Raw genomic sequence first — 15250 nt, forward strand, 5'->3', positions numbered from 1 at the left:
AAATACAATCAAAGGGATTTTTAAATATGGATCAGCATAGGAAGAAGGAATAATAGTCTACCAGATACAAAATAAAATTCAATGGGACTTAATGTACATAGTTTACACCAAAAATCCAAACAAAATCACCCCACCCAGCCTCCAAAAAAGCCAAAAACAAGATGGTATGCATGCACAGTGCCTGAAATTCACCTTCTGCACATACACAGAAGAAAAAAAGCCTGGAAAAAATTCTCCCCCCTGCAAAAAAAAGATGGCAGTGTCCATGGACCAGCACCGATAGAACTGGTTCCATGACTTCATTGTGACATCACCAGTAGTTTGAACCAGAAGGAACCCACTTCTCGTTTTCACTGAGCAATATGGAGAAATAACGACCAGGCCAGGACTTGCCATACGACCTAGAAAAATTCATCTCCTAGATATTCTAGATCAGTGATGACGAACCTTTTTTCCCCTCATTGTGCATGCAACAGTGCCCACGCCCATAATTCAATGCCTGGGGAGGGTGAAAACAGCTTCCCCCATCCCCCTGGAGGCTCTCTGGAAGCCAAAAACGCCCTCCCAGAGCCTCTGTGCAAACCAAAAATCAGCTGACCGGCATGTTGGAGCTGAGCTAGGGCAACGGCTCATGTGCCAGCAGATATGGCTCTGTGTGCCACCTGTGGCACCAGTGCCATAGGTTTACCATCACTGGTCTAGATAGTTGAGAATGTTAATAGACTCAAGAGGCAGAGTTCAACCATGCAAACCAACAATATGGTACTCAAAAAAATACAAAAAGGAATGCTTTTTTAAAACTACTGAGTAGGAAGTCTTATCCACTTCATTAATGAAAAAGAACTTATAAAGGGCACAGAACTGTTCCTTAATAAATACAGGATAGAAAGGATTAAAAACAAGGTTAAAATTGATCAAAAACATTGCATCAGAAAAGAAGTAGTTGAAAAAAGCCAATCAAAAAAAATTTATTTCTTAGAGTCAACAGAAATGTACTGCTGCAGAGAGGACATTATTCCACAAAATAGGTGTGACCATCAAGAATGTCAACCATAAATATTCAACAAATCTGTTACTTTATGTTATATAAAACTTGTAAAGCAAGTATACAAAACTTGTATAACAAGTATAACAAGCAAGCAAAATCTGCCAGCTTCTGAGAGCTATAAAAGTCTGAAACAAGTGGTTTTACTAACCCCTGTGACTCTGAGTACACCTTCCATGCCAGAAAATAACAAATAAAGGGCTCCAGCTGCAATTACTTTATGAAGAGTGAGTCCCAGACGAGGTCTGCAATTGGGAATAAAAGAAGTTTAAAAGAAAGTGAAAGCACAGACTGGTTTCTCAAATGACATTTCATTTACTTATCTATCATTTCCCCCTTTAAGAAAATGTGAGCCTGTTGCAATATTATTTTTAAATATCTTGTTATTTTTATAACTTTGCTGATTTTTAGCGAGACATCGCAAATTCAACAAGTGTAGTCAACTTATGTCAAGCAGGCTGCCCATACTCAACCTGCTATATTTCTGCATCCTATATTCCTCTTCCCACAAGAGGTACTAAAGAACAAAGGTGGGATGAGAAACAATGTTAAAGATTGGGAAGCGCAAAATCCATCAGCATTCCATTATTCTTTGGTGTTTTTTTAAAATAGTTTTAAAATTGAATTTTATACATTTTATACATTTAAAATCATAAATTCATTTTTACAACTGTCCATTATCAGTAACAAAACTTATTTCACTTATTTCACTTCTTCTTTTAACTTATAGTGTTCGTACATTTTATTTCTACTTGCACTGGCAAAAATATCAGCAAACATATCAGGAAAATATTAGAAGTGTAAATATGATTAAGGGACTTTCTACCACATGTGGTGGATGTGCCCAGGGGTGAAGAAGTATTGGGGATAAAATCAAAAAGTGGTTAGAGGAAATTATAAAACAAAAATTAGATTTGATTCCAGAATTATTTTTGTTGGGAATCATCAGAGAAAATATAAACAAAAACGATCAATATATTATATTTCACATAATAATGGCAGCCAGGATTATCTTTGCCCAGAATTGGAAATCAGAAACTGTTCCCACCAGCATAATGATAATCTTTAAAAGTATTAGAATGTGCAGAAATGAGCATTCCATTACTTATTGGACCCTACTAAACCTTCACCCAGATTTTGTCATCTAGGGATGGTTCAGCAATTTCCAGAAGTAAATTACTTTCATTTGTTTCTAGAAACTACTGAACATTTGCCCCAATAGTGGGATTCAAATAATTTTACTGCCAGTTCTATGGGTGTGGCTTGGTGGGCGTAGCAGGGAAAAGATACTATAAAATCTCCATTCCCTCCCCACTCCACGAAAGGTTGCTGCAAAATCCCCATTTCATCCAATTCAGCTGGGACTCGGGAGGCAGAGAACAGATGGGGACGGGTCCAGTCAGAGGTGGTATTTACCAATTCTCCAAACTACTCAACATTTCCACTACCAGTTCTCCAAAAACGGTTAGAACCTTCTGAATCCCACCTCTAATTTGCCTTCAGATCACCATGGCCTAGAAGAAAATTAGGATTGTCCAGAGAAAAATAGAGTCTTTCAGAGTTCTCTAAAATGTTTTGGTCCTAAATCATAAACTTTGCATATCCCTCTCAAAAAGGTATTTTCCCATTTTAAAAAAGCAGAAAAAAAATAACATAATTTCCTACTGGAGAAGAGGCCTACTGATCCTCTCAGAACATCCTTTCAAGTATTCCCTCCCTCTTTGCAAGATATGACGCCCAGGTTCATGCATCCCCTTGAAAAACTAAGTAGCAAGGTTGACATTTTGTGGTTTCTTCGTTGTAAATAAAGCATGCGGAAAAGCTCTTGAGCGATTCCAATTTCCAATTCACTTGAGAGAATTTTTAAAAAATTGGGGCACAAGGATTACTCACTTCACTATGCCATATCCCAGACTCACTATGATAACAAGAATTCGAGCAAGGGAACGCTTCAACGCCGATAGTAGCTCAGCCAGGATTAGAGCCTCACGGACTGCAAATAAACACAGGACAGGACACTTCCTGAACACACTGATTAGCATTTAAAACTTGCACCGTATTGCAACAAATATTTAACAAAGGCTGAATATTAAAGAAAAAATAAAGGGGAAAAGATATGTCTTTTTGAATAATATTAGAACAATACAAAAAATATGAGAACTATATTTAAATTCTTTAAAAATGAACTACATTCAACTAAACTAAATGATTCTCATTGTGAATTTTTAGAATACAGTGATCCCTCGGTTAGCGCGGGGGTTACGTTCCAAGACCTCCCGCGCTAACCGATTTCCGCGTTATACTGGATGCGGAAGTAAAAACACCATCTGCGCATGCGCGCCCTTTGTTCCATGGCCGCACATGCGCAGAAGGTGGAGCGACGCAAGTTCGGAGGCTGGCAATGCAATGGTGATTTTTCCGGGCTCCTCGCCGCTACCCACAGGGCAGCGCTGGCGGCAATGGCAATGGCAACCCTCCCTCCTTCCCTCCTTCCCTCCTTCCCTTCTCTCCCTCCCTCCTTCCTTCCTCTCACCGGCTTTCTTGGGGCAGCGCTGGCGGCAATGGCAATGGCAACCCTCCCTCCTTCCCTTCTCTCCCTCCCTCCTTCCTTCCTGATTTTGGCCAATCAGCAATCAGTATGACGTCATCGGGCGGGAAAAACCGTGGTGTAGGGAAAAAAACGCGGACTTATTTTTTAATTAATATTTTTTGAAAAACCGCGTTGCAGCGTTTCGCGCTAATCGAGAACGCGCAAATCGAGGGATCACTGTACTGTATTTATCTCAGTCAGTCATTACCTTTTGCACTGAGAGACAGCTCGTGAAAAATTAACCTCAGAAATATTTTTGTTTGTTTTAATGCATGCTCTAAGGACTTTGATCAGTTAAACATTAGAAAGAATGACAGAATATATATTTGTATCACTAGATAGAAAAAGTTAGTATAGATAGAAAATCATTCAAATTCTTACACTTGTGCATATATTTTAAAATGTTCTTCACACATACCCGATTTTCCCGTATAGCGAATATTCTGGAATTCTGCATAAAACACAGCTTTCTCCAACATTCCAAGTAAGATAACTGTACCAATCCAAAACTGTATCCTTAGGAGATCCCGCCAGTAGCAGGCTGACCACGCAAACCACAGAACGCCAAACAACACATATACAATACACATCACCATGAAGAACTATTAGAGAAAGAAAAATGAGATGCAGTTTAAAGGGTTATTGCAAACTACACTCTTCTAGATGCTTACTTATATGGAGAGATTCTACCTAGATTTCTTTAATTCTGATACTAATAGAATTTTTAATTTTTTAATTAATTATCTTTTAAATTTAAATTATCTGTTAAATTCAATAATAATAAAATTCATTTACAGATTTTATAAATCATTTATATAAGGCAAAAAGATATGACACTGGAAGATGAGCACCTCAGGTTGGAGGTGTCCAATACGCTACTGGCGAAGAGCAGAGGGTTAGCCCCAGAAAGAATGAAAAAACTGGGCCTCTCAATTCCAAAGAATGAAGCGACTGGGCCTCTCAATTCCTGGCAAATAGATGGGGAAGAAATGGAGATAATGGCAGATTTTATTTTTCTGGGCTCCAAGATCACCACAGATGGGGACCACAGCCAGAAATTAAAAGCCACTTGCTCCTGGGGAGGAAAACAATGATAAATCCAGACAGCTTACTAAAAGGTGCGTATAGCCAAGGCTATGGTTTTCCCAGTTGTAATGTATGGCTGTGAAAGTTGGACCATAAGAAAAGCTGAGCGCTAAAGAAATAAGGTCTTTGAACTCTGGTGCTTGAGAAGATTCCTGTAAGTTCCTTGGACTGCAAAACATTCAAAACAGTCAGTCCTAGAAGGAGATCAACCCTGACTGCTCTTTAGAGGGCCAGATCCTGAAGATGAAGCTCAAATATCTTGGCCACCTAATGAGAAGGAAGGAATCACTGGAGAGGAGCCTAATGTTGGGAAAGATGGAGGGCAAAAGAAAAAGGGGACGACAGAGAATGAGGTGATTGGATGGAGTCACTGAAGCAGTAGGTGTGAGCTTAAATGGACTCCAGAGGATGGCAGAGGAGAGGAAGGCCTGGAGGAACATTGTCCATGGGGTTGCAATGGGTAGGACACAACTTCGCAACTAACAATAACAACAATTCTTGTTAATATATATCTTCCAGGTGTGAGGTCTAACTTACCTGACTGCCGGTTCGCATCCTCCTGTACCAAATGGCTGTGCATGCATCGCATGTGCCTGTGTGGCCGTGTCACAGGCACATGCACAGTGCCAAAAACCTGGCTTCTATGCATGCGCAGAAGCAAAAAACAGCTTCTGTGCATGCACAGTAACCAAAAACAAGATGGCGGTGCCCATAGACTGGCACCAACAGAACAGATTCCATGATATCACCACTGGTTTACTAATGGTTCTAAAGAATTGGTTAGAACCAGTAGAAACCCACCTCTGATATCATCTTTCCAGGTGTGGTAAAAATGTGATTTAGCCCTCTGTGAGCTTAATATTCAAGTTTGCTTATACAGTGGTACCTCTACTTATGGACTTAATTCGTTCTATGACCAAGTTCTTAAGAAGAAAGAAGAAGCAATTTTTCCCATATGTAAAAGCAAATAATGCCTGTTTCCTCCAAGGAGATTCCAAGAGGCCCCACAGAAGCTTCTCTCTGCCTTTTCCAGCCCTATTTCCTCCGAGGAGATTCCTAGAGGCACCACAGAGGCTTCTCTCTGCCTTTTCCAGCCCTATTTTCTCCAAGGAGATTCCTAGAGGCCCCACAGAGGTTTCTCCCCATCTTTCCCTGCCCTGTTTCCTCCCAGAATATTTCTAGAGAGGCCCCACAGAGGCTTCTCCGTGCCTTTTCCGGTTACAGTTTCGAAGGCTCGGGTTTATAAGTAGAAAATGGTTCCTGAGAAGAGGCAAAAAAACCTTAAACACTCGGTTCTTATCTAGAAACGTTCGTACGTAGAGGCGTTCTTAGGTAGAGGTACCACTGTATTCGAATCCAACTAAACATACTTTACAGCAAATAACTGCATTAACTTACAGTCATAAGAGGATAATCTGCTAGAGAAAGGTATTCATATGGTCCGATCACGTCCACAGTCACTGTCAGAAAACAACCAAAGAACAAGAAATTAGAACTATAGATTAATAGCTCTGCTTGATTGTGTACTAGCACCTTTTAAATACAGTATCTAGTTCAGTGATGGCGAACCTTTTTTCCCTCAGGTACTGAAAGAGTGTGCGTGAGTGCTATCGCGCATGCGTGAGTGCCCATGCCCATATTTCAGTGCCTGGGGAAGGGGAAAACAGCTTCCCCCACAGCCCGGAAGCTCTCTGGAGCAGCGTTTCCCAACCGGTGTGCCGCGGCACACCGGTGTGCCGCGAGACATGGCCAGGTGTGCCGCTAAGCTCCAGCTGGGCGGGGCGCTGCCGGTACTTCCGTCCTGGGGCTCCCGCTCGCAGCTGTCCCCCGCCTCCTGCTCGATGCCGCGGTTTTCGGCGCTCTCCTGCTGGGCGCCAAAGAAGGAAGGCAGGAAGAAGGAGAGCTTTATTCTTCGCGCCTTTTCCCCGCCTTCCTTCTTTGGGACCCAGCAGGAGAGCGCCGAAAACCGCGGCATCGAGCAGGAGCCGGTTGACAGCTGCGAGCGGGAGCCCCAAGACGGAAGTACCGGCAGCGCCCCGCCCAGCTGGAGCTTCTCCTGCGTCGACGGCAAGTTTCCTTTGTGGCCCGGCGGGAGGGCACTGGCGATGGGAGCGGGGGGCGGGGGCGGCCGCAGTGGCCGCAGGCAGTCGTGGGGAGATGGCGGCGGCGAGGGGGAGCGCTCTCTCTCTCTCTCTCAGCTGACTGCAAGCGGGAGCCCTGACGGTGGCGGTTGGACGTGCTGCTAGACGTCATACATGCTGGCGCTGCGGGCCTGGCATATACGGTGTCCAGCAGCACGTCCAGCTGCCGCCGTCAGGGCTCCCGCTTGCAGTCAGCTGAGAGAGAGAGAGAGAAAGAAAGAGAGACATATAAGAGAGGCAGAGAGAGAGAGAAAGAGAGACATAGCAAGAGAGGCAGAGAAAGAGACAGAGCAAGAAAGAGAGGCAGAGAAAGAGAGAGAGAGAAAGAGAGACATAGCAAGAGAGGCAGAGAGAGAGAGACAGAGCAAGAAAGAGAGGCAGAGAAAGAGAGACATAGCAAGAGAGGCAGAGAGAGAGAAAAAGAAAGAGAGACATAGCAAGAGAAAAAGAGAGACTTAGCAAGAGAGGCACAGAGAGAGAGAGAAAGAGAAAGAAAGAGAGACATAGCAAGAGAGACAGAGAGAGAGAAAGAGAAAGAAAGAGAGATAGCAAGAGAGGCAAAGAGAAAGAAAGAGACATATAGCAAGACAGTGAAAGAGAGAGAGAGAGCAAGAGAGAAAAGCAAGAAAGAGATAGCAAGAGAGACAGAGAGAGAGAGAGAGCAAAGGAGAGAGAAAGACATAGAGGAAGGGAAGGAGGGAGAGAGAAAGAGAGAAAAAAAGAGAGAAAGAAAGAAAGAGGGATGGAGAGAGAGAAAGAAGGGAAGGAAGGAAAAGAGAAAGAGGGAGAAATAGAGCGAAAGGGAGGAAGAGAGAGGGTTTTTTTGTCCAAACTTTTCTTTAGCCCTCCCCCCCGCCCCGCCCCTTTCAGTGTTCCCCGGGATTTTGAAAATATGAATAATGTGCCGCGGCTCAAAAAAGGTTGGGAAACACTGCTCTGGAGGGTTCATGTTTCATCCGACCTGTTCTGTCTGGGTCCCCCCAGACGCCAACCCCAACCAAAAAGAGTATCCAGACACACTGGTAAAAAGCAAAGGCAGTTTATATAATTCAAAGCAAACACATGTAACAAAAACTGTTCTTACAGACAGGAACACGATGAAGCTTCACAGAGGTTTCACGAAGGCCAGGCAATAAAACAGGATTCTTGCTGGCAAAAACAACGCTGGAGATAATAAAACCCACGCCTCCCCCAAGTCTTCCAGACTTCTAGGCCACAAGCCAAGATCAGAGACGCCGAGAATCGAAGCAAGGTCACAGGACTCCCAATTGATAACTCTCCACAAGACTGTAAGGGCGGGCCTGCCTTTTCAACCCTGCTGAGGAGAACCACACACAAACCCAGCTGTTGCCAATTCAGGGATGGAAATACCTTTCTAATTGGCCCCGTCTTTGAGCTGCTCGTTGCTGCCTCATGTCTATTATAGCCTGTGCGTCTTCATCCAATGAATCCAGGCTACTAGCTGGGGAGAGGGCCCCCCCGGGGGTCTCAGGCTGCTCTCCCTCCTCCTCTTCCTGACGTTCCTCTCCCCCGTCTGCCTGGTCCTCCCCCTCCTGTTCACTGTCCTCCTCCTCTGGGCATGGATCCGGCAGAGATCCAGCCGGTCCCTGAGGAGCCTCAGGCTGAATCACAACACGACCTAGGCTCCAAAGGCTTCCCTGGAGCCGGAAGAGGGTAAAAACTCCCTCCCCAGCCCCCTGGAGGCTCTCTGGAAGCCAAAAATGCCCTCCCAGAGCCTCTGTGAGAGCCAAAAATCAGCTGGCCAGCACACACATGCATGTTGAGCTGAGCTAGGGCAATAGTTCATGTGCCATCAGATGTGGCTCAGCGTGCCACCTGTGGCCCCCGTGCCATAGGTTCGCCATCACTGGTCTAGTTTCTCAAAGCAGCAAGTAAATGTCAGTGGAAAACATACAAGGGAGCAGAACTCTTCCAATATCAGCAACTTCAATCCCATGCTGCCTCTGATACTAGTGGCATTATATGACTATTATGTGTACTAGACGCAGAGGGCCTTATCTCTGGTAATATTTTTAAATCATCTGAATAGGTAACCATCTTCCTATGTTGTGATTTCACATTCACACAGATTAAATAATGTACAGTATTTTCATAAGTAAATACATGGCTTTGGGGATCTGGAATTCCCCTCTATTCAGCTGAATTAGATCAGTGTTTCCCAACTTTGGCCACTGGAAGATATCTGGACTTCAACTCCTAGAATTCCCCAGCCAGCATTCGCTGGCTAGGGAATTCTGGGAGCTGAAGTCCAAATATATTCAAGTGGCCAAGGTTGGGAAACACTGAATTAGATCTTCCCAAGATGGAAGAGGAGAAGGAGACAAGGGGAATATTTACGAACTGTACAAGTAACTGCTAAGATTACCTCCCTATGACTTTTCCCAATGCTAAATTACCAAGTAAGAAGAATTCATCATATGCACTTTTTTCTTACCTTTCTTGTCAGAATAAAAGTTTGCCACCTTACCTTTTTTTTCTACTGAACTAAAAGCCCCACAAATTGTTTGTTTGTTTGCTTGAAATTTACTCTAAGCATGTTAAATTTTCATGGTGCCTTTGATGATTTTTAAAAGAAAATGCCATAGCAAGTAAAAGGGCACAAAAGGGAAATAAAAATTACTACTTAGTAATTTTGATTTCCCTTTTGTGCTCTTTTACTTCCTATGGCATTTTCTTTTAAAAATCAACAAAAGCACCATGAAAATTTAACTTATTATTGCCAGTCTGCCAAAGTTAGTGCAAAGAGCTTTTTCTAGACACTCCATTATAAACATCACATTTTTTAAAAAAAAAGCTGGGAACCTTCTTTATCTCACTATTGAGTTAGGATGTTTTCTCTTGCTCAGAGATCAAAGGGAGTCTTACATGGAGAAAACATGGCAAAAATAAATTTATTATTTTATTATTATTTATTAATAGGATTTGTATGCCACCCCTCTCCGAGGACTCAGGGTGCCTCACAACATATCCAAGAAAACACGACAATACATCTAGATCCAATTAATATGATTAAAAAAGCTAAAAGTTCTAATATTATTAAAAACATTTATTACCATTCACTCCGTGAATTTGCAAATATTGCTACATATAAATTTGTATGTTTGAAACAAAAGCTCTTCCTTATTTCCCCTTCTATATCCAACCAAGCAAAAGTATCTCTGTAACTCCAAGACACACATTTAAACATTAGCATGTAACATCTAAGTGTTTAGGCAAATTCCAAAATAAAAGAACTACACAGGGCTCACTGGTTAATGGTGCTTTGAGTTGATCAGAAGAAGCCATAACATTTGGCAATTCTTCATGTGTTCCTTTCATATTTACTCCAACCTTTACAATAAAGATATAGGGCCCATCTTGCCATGTTTGCATAACAGCATTCATTGCCTGAAACAAACACACAATTGTAAGTCACTACACAATGCAAGATTTTAAAGACTGCACATTTCTCCTGTGTCAACAAGATTACTTCAGGAAATCAGATATAACCTAACAACCTAACCTATAGCCACAAAACAATGTAAGTTGTGCTACCAGGTGTTCTTTATTCTCAACATTAAATATTTACACACTATTGATTTTAATTGGGAAGCATGAAGTACAGAAGTCACAGGATGTATTTCCTGTAGTCAATGAATCATACAAACAGCAGACTTATTTAATAAAACACAATTATAACCATGCCCACTACATTCCACACACATCGCTTTTCACATACTTACAGAATTCTCTACTACAGTAGTGTTTGTTCCATTCTCTTTCCCATCCTATTTAAGGCAAAAGTAGATTTAGTCAAAAAGCCTAAACATATATTTGTAAATCACAATTTTGCAAGCAATAATAATTGTTTTAAATACCTCTTTACTCCCTAAGGGGACTGGGTGAACAAATTCACTGTAGAAATTCTAATAAAAGATAAACAATGGGGTTTTGTTACATCATATATACACACATATAGCAAATAGGAAGAATATAATATTAATGAGATTACAGCAATAAAAGGCTACAAAGAAGGGCTATAAATGTATTTATATTCATGTGTATATTCTAAAATCTGATTACACAACATGAGATGTTGGTTTCAGATAGCAATTCTACCATGCAGGCATTCACAATCAGTCAGGGAATGTCAGAGAGAGAAGTTCCTAAGGATAGGTTTCAGCACAAGTCTAGAAGCTCAAAAACTTGGTTGGTCTTGTCCCAATGACCAACGCAGATTGATCCATGGATAGATCATTTGTTGTGGTCATGTTTTACCCATTTCTCCTGATCCTTTTCTGCTATAGATTATATCATGAGTATACAGCCAAATGTATAAATGTAAATGGGCCCGTTTCCAGCCTCCAGAGGTCCTCTGAAGCCTGGGAAGGCTATTTTTGCCCTCCCAAAGGCTCGCAAAAAACCTCTGGAGCCCAAAGAGGGGAAAATTGCACACATACACCGCCATGGTGCAGGAGGCAGACTAGTCCACACCCACCATAGTCACATCCACCCAGCAGAAAACCCACCATAGCCACTCCCACCCAGCAGAGAATACCAATGCTAAAATTTTGGAAGCCCATCCCTGGACAGAAGCATGTATGATACATTAAGCTGAATCTGAAACAATATAATGCTGGCAAATGCAGTGGAGCTTTACAATTCTGGATTACCGACAATATGATCTTAAATATATTAAACATATTTTGATTGATTGATTGATTGATTGATTGATTGGAGTACTATGCCACCCCTCTCCGAAGACAATTTATGTAGGATGGAGTTATTTTAAAAGGGGTGGATCATAAATTAGTTTTGGTCAGTTCAGGAAAGAATTTGTGTTATATTTGACAGAATATTTGCAGCTCAGGGTAAAAATGAAGGGTCTCTCTGAACCTGGTTGATTTCTTACAGATGTTTCATTACCTAAACTCAGTAACATCATCAGTGTTAACTGACGGGTAATGAAACATCTATAATATATTTGCTGCATAGATATATCATTAGAATGACATGCATACAGTCCGTTTAGTAATAATTCTTGGGCTCAAAAGTATTAAAAATCAAACAGATTCAAATAATCTTGCAAGTACAGTAATACCTCATGATACGAACTTAATTGGTGCAAGGAGGAGGTTCGTAAGACGAAAGGTTCGTAAGACGAAACATTGTTTCCCATAGGAAACAATGTAAAGTCAATTAATCCGTGCAACAAAAAAACCCCCGCAAAAAAACAGCTTTCCGGCTGTTTTAAAATGTGACAGCCGGCCTGGAGGGCTTGCCAGCACCCCCCCGAACCCGGGGTTCGGGGGGGTGCTGGCAAGCCCCCCAGGCTGGCTGCGACCTTTTAAAACACCCGCGCCGCTTCGCAGCTGTCTCCTGAAGCCGAACGCTAAAGCCGAACTTCCGCGTTCGGCTTCGGGAGACAGCTGCGAAGCGGCGCGGGTGTTTTAAAAGGTCGCAGCCGGCCTGGGGGGCTTGCCAGCACCCCCCCGAACCCCGAACCTGGGTTTGGGGGGGTGCTGGCAAGCCCCCCAGGCTGGCTGCGACCTTTTAAAACACCCGCGCCGCTTCGCAGCTGTCTCCTGAAGCCGAACGCTAAAGCCGAACTTCCGCGTTCGGCTTCGGGAGACAGCTGCGAAGCGGCGCGGGTGTTTTAAAAGGTCGCAGCCGGCCTGGGGGGCTTGCCAGCACCCCCCCGAACCCCGAACCTGGGTTTGGGGGGGTGCTGGCAAGCCCCCCAGGCTGGCTGCGACCTTTTAAAACACCCGCGCCGCTTCGCAGCTGTCTCCTGAAGCCGAACGCTAAAGCCGAACTTCCGCGTTCGGCTTCGGGAGACAGCTGCGAAGCGGCGCGGGTGTTTTAAAAGGTCGCAGCCGGCCTGGGGGGCTTGCCAGCACACACCCCCGAACCCCGAACCTGGGTTTGGGGGGGTGCTGGCAAGCCCCCCAGGCCGGCTGCGACCTTTTAAAACACCCGCGCCGCTTCGCAGCTGTCTCCTGAAGCCGAACGCTAAAGCCGAACTTCCGCGTTCGGCTTCGGGAGACAGCTGCGAAGCGGCGCGGGTGTTTTAAAAGGTCGCAGCCGGCCTGGGGGGCTTGCCAGCACCCCCCCGAACCCCGAACCTGGGTTTGGGGGGGTGCTGGCAAGCCCCCCAGGCCGGCTGCGACCTTTTAAAACACCCGCGCCGCTTCGCAGCTGTCTCCTGAAGCCGAACGCTAAAGCCGAACTTCCACGTTCGGCTTCGGGAGACAGCTGCGAAGCGGCGCGGGTGTTTTAAAAGGTCGCAGCCGGCCTGGGGGGCTTCCCAGCAACCTCCCGAACCGAACCCAGGGTTCAGTAAAATTTTGCCTCTTCTTACGAACTTTGTTCGAGTTATGAACCGGCGTTCGGGAGGCTTCTGGGAAGCCCCGCCGCCCGGCTGTCACCTTTTAAAACAGCCGCGCGGCTTCCCAGCAGTCTCCGAACGCCGGTTCGTAACTCGAAAAAAGTTTGTAAGAAGAGGCAAAATTTTTCTGAACCCCGGGTTCGTATCACGAGTTGTTCGTAAGACGAGGGGTTCATATCTTGAGGTACCACTGTATAAACATCTACAAATGTAAAAGTTTTATTTCACCACCTTAAAAGCTCAAATGCTTCAGTATCTCAAATATGTTCTTGGGGGAAAAACAAGATATGGATTTTTCAGACAAATAGAGAAATATCAGTAGAAGAGCTAATATATATACTGTATACTGTAGCCTTGATTTATCTGTATTAAGATTTAACTAACAAATATACTTCATAATAAACCCGTCCATAGGCTCTTCATTGTCCCCATATCATACCTGTGGTTTTAAGAGTTCACTACAATTGTGGAAGTAGAGCTCAGACATAGCATAGTATCCTGCCCAGTTTGGATGTTGTTCTGAACTGCTTTGAAAATATATATTTGCCTGTTCATCCTGTCAAGATACACGACATGATTTGAACTAGCTGATATAGCAAGAGAAATAGAAGTCAGTAAACAAAAAATTGAAAACATAATGTTTTTCATTAAAAGTAATGATTCACAGGCTCTCCAATTAAAGAGAGCAAACAGTACACTATATGAAAAACTTGTAAGCCTTGAAAAGTCTGTTAGGAGAGACAATATTAGAAAAGAATGTACAAATAATTTAATGATATGGAGGTCAGTTTCCATACTCCTGTCTTGACATTGTTGAGGAACAGATATATTAAATCTAAAACCCAAAATATACTTTAGAGCAAGCAAGGGTGCATACATCAAACATATTAACCCCTTCTTATAATAACTGCTCAATTCCAGGAACTGAGGCTTCCTTAAGTCAGTGTATTTTAAATGAAGAGGTGCTGACAGGTGTAGCATGAGTTGCTATACCCATTCTGAAGTTCTTTTTGGCTTTGGATTCAAAAATTTGCATATCTTTATGAAAAAACATGGCATGTATACATGTAAAATATTACCTCAGAGGAAACTGGAAAGCAAAAGGAAAATCCATGTTCCTAAATATCAATATTGATTGTCATTCTAGGAGCTAATTATATTTTCAGATATTAGTAAACTATAGGCAAAGTCAAACATCCCCATTTTCCAAACGTATCAGAGCAGTTTTCTGATACAGCTCAACTATGATGGATTAAGAACTGCTAGCCAAAATGACTGTTGATGAGAAAAGCAAACAAAAGTAATGGAATAGATGGGCCTTTATTCTGCATAAGGGGTCAGCAGTATTTTCCTGTACAGTAGTATGATGTGGATCATAAGGTGGAAGGCTAAATTACTTTTTAAAACCAATTTCTTACCCCAAAATTGAAGACTTCATTGTAGCAATAGGAGAATCTTAAATACCAGCTTACAGTGTAACTTTGAGAAGGATCACAGGCGCTGTCATTGCCACTAACTAAACAAATAAGAAAAATATTATTTATTAGATTTGTATGCCGCCCCTCTCCGTAGAGTTAAAAAATGTTAAATACCGTATGTTAAAAAATTGAAATACTGTAAGAAGGAAATACTGTTGCCAAACTATCAACGGGTTTTTTGGCACTTTAATGACTAAAGCATTTATTACAGCTAGATGTATGCAATATTCAGATACAAAGCAGGAAAGGTGATTTGTAGGAATACACACGCATGAACGTGCTGTATCTGTTATCAACTCCTTAAAGAAGCTGTAGAAAAAGGCAGATAAAAAAAACATACTTAGCTTAATCCAAAGCACATTTCTTGCTTCAGATGCAAATATTGTACAACTCTATGGACTGTTTCATGTGATCAACTGTTACATGGACTGTTTCATGTGATCAACTGCATGAATATCATACCAATCAATCAATAAAATGCCTAAGGTTATTATTATTATCAATATATTATTACCGGTATAT

The 15250-nt window shown here is 42.7% G+C and overlaps 1 protein-coding gene across 3 annotated transcripts in view; it reads right to left on the reverse strand.

Moving 5' to 3' along the window:
- TMEM87A (transmembrane protein 87A) overlaps positions 1–15250 on the reverse strand; it is a 35341-nt gene that overhangs the window by 13469 nt on the left and 6622 nt on the right. For all 3 annotated transcript variants that reach the window (XM_070757702.1, XM_070757685.1, XM_070757694.1), the window contains exons 3-11: positions 14669–14766; positions 13690–13806; positions 10741–10788; positions 10606–10650; positions 10132–10270; positions 6120–6181; positions 4054–4237; positions 2939–3038; positions 1197–1290 (exon numbers count right to left, since the gene is read on the reverse strand). In XM_070757702.1, the coding sequence (XP_070613803.1) occupies positions 1197–1290; positions 2939–3038; positions 4054–4237; positions 6120–6181; positions 10132–10270; positions 10606–10650; positions 10741–10788; positions 13690–13806; positions 14669–14766 (887 nt within the window). The remainder of the gene's footprint in view (positions 1–1196; positions 1291–2938; positions 3039–4053; positions 4238–6119; positions 6182–10131; positions 10271–10605; positions 10651–10740; positions 10789–13689; positions 13807–14668; positions 14767–15250) is intronic.

The sequence above is a fragment of the Erythrolamprus reginae genome, chromosome 1 (genome assembly GCF_031021105.1).
Source record: "Erythrolamprus reginae isolate rEryReg1 chromosome 1, rEryReg1.hap1, whole genome shotgun sequence".
Lineage (NCBI taxonomy): Eukaryota > Metazoa > Chordata > Lepidosauria > Squamata > Dipsadidae > Erythrolamprus > Erythrolamprus reginae.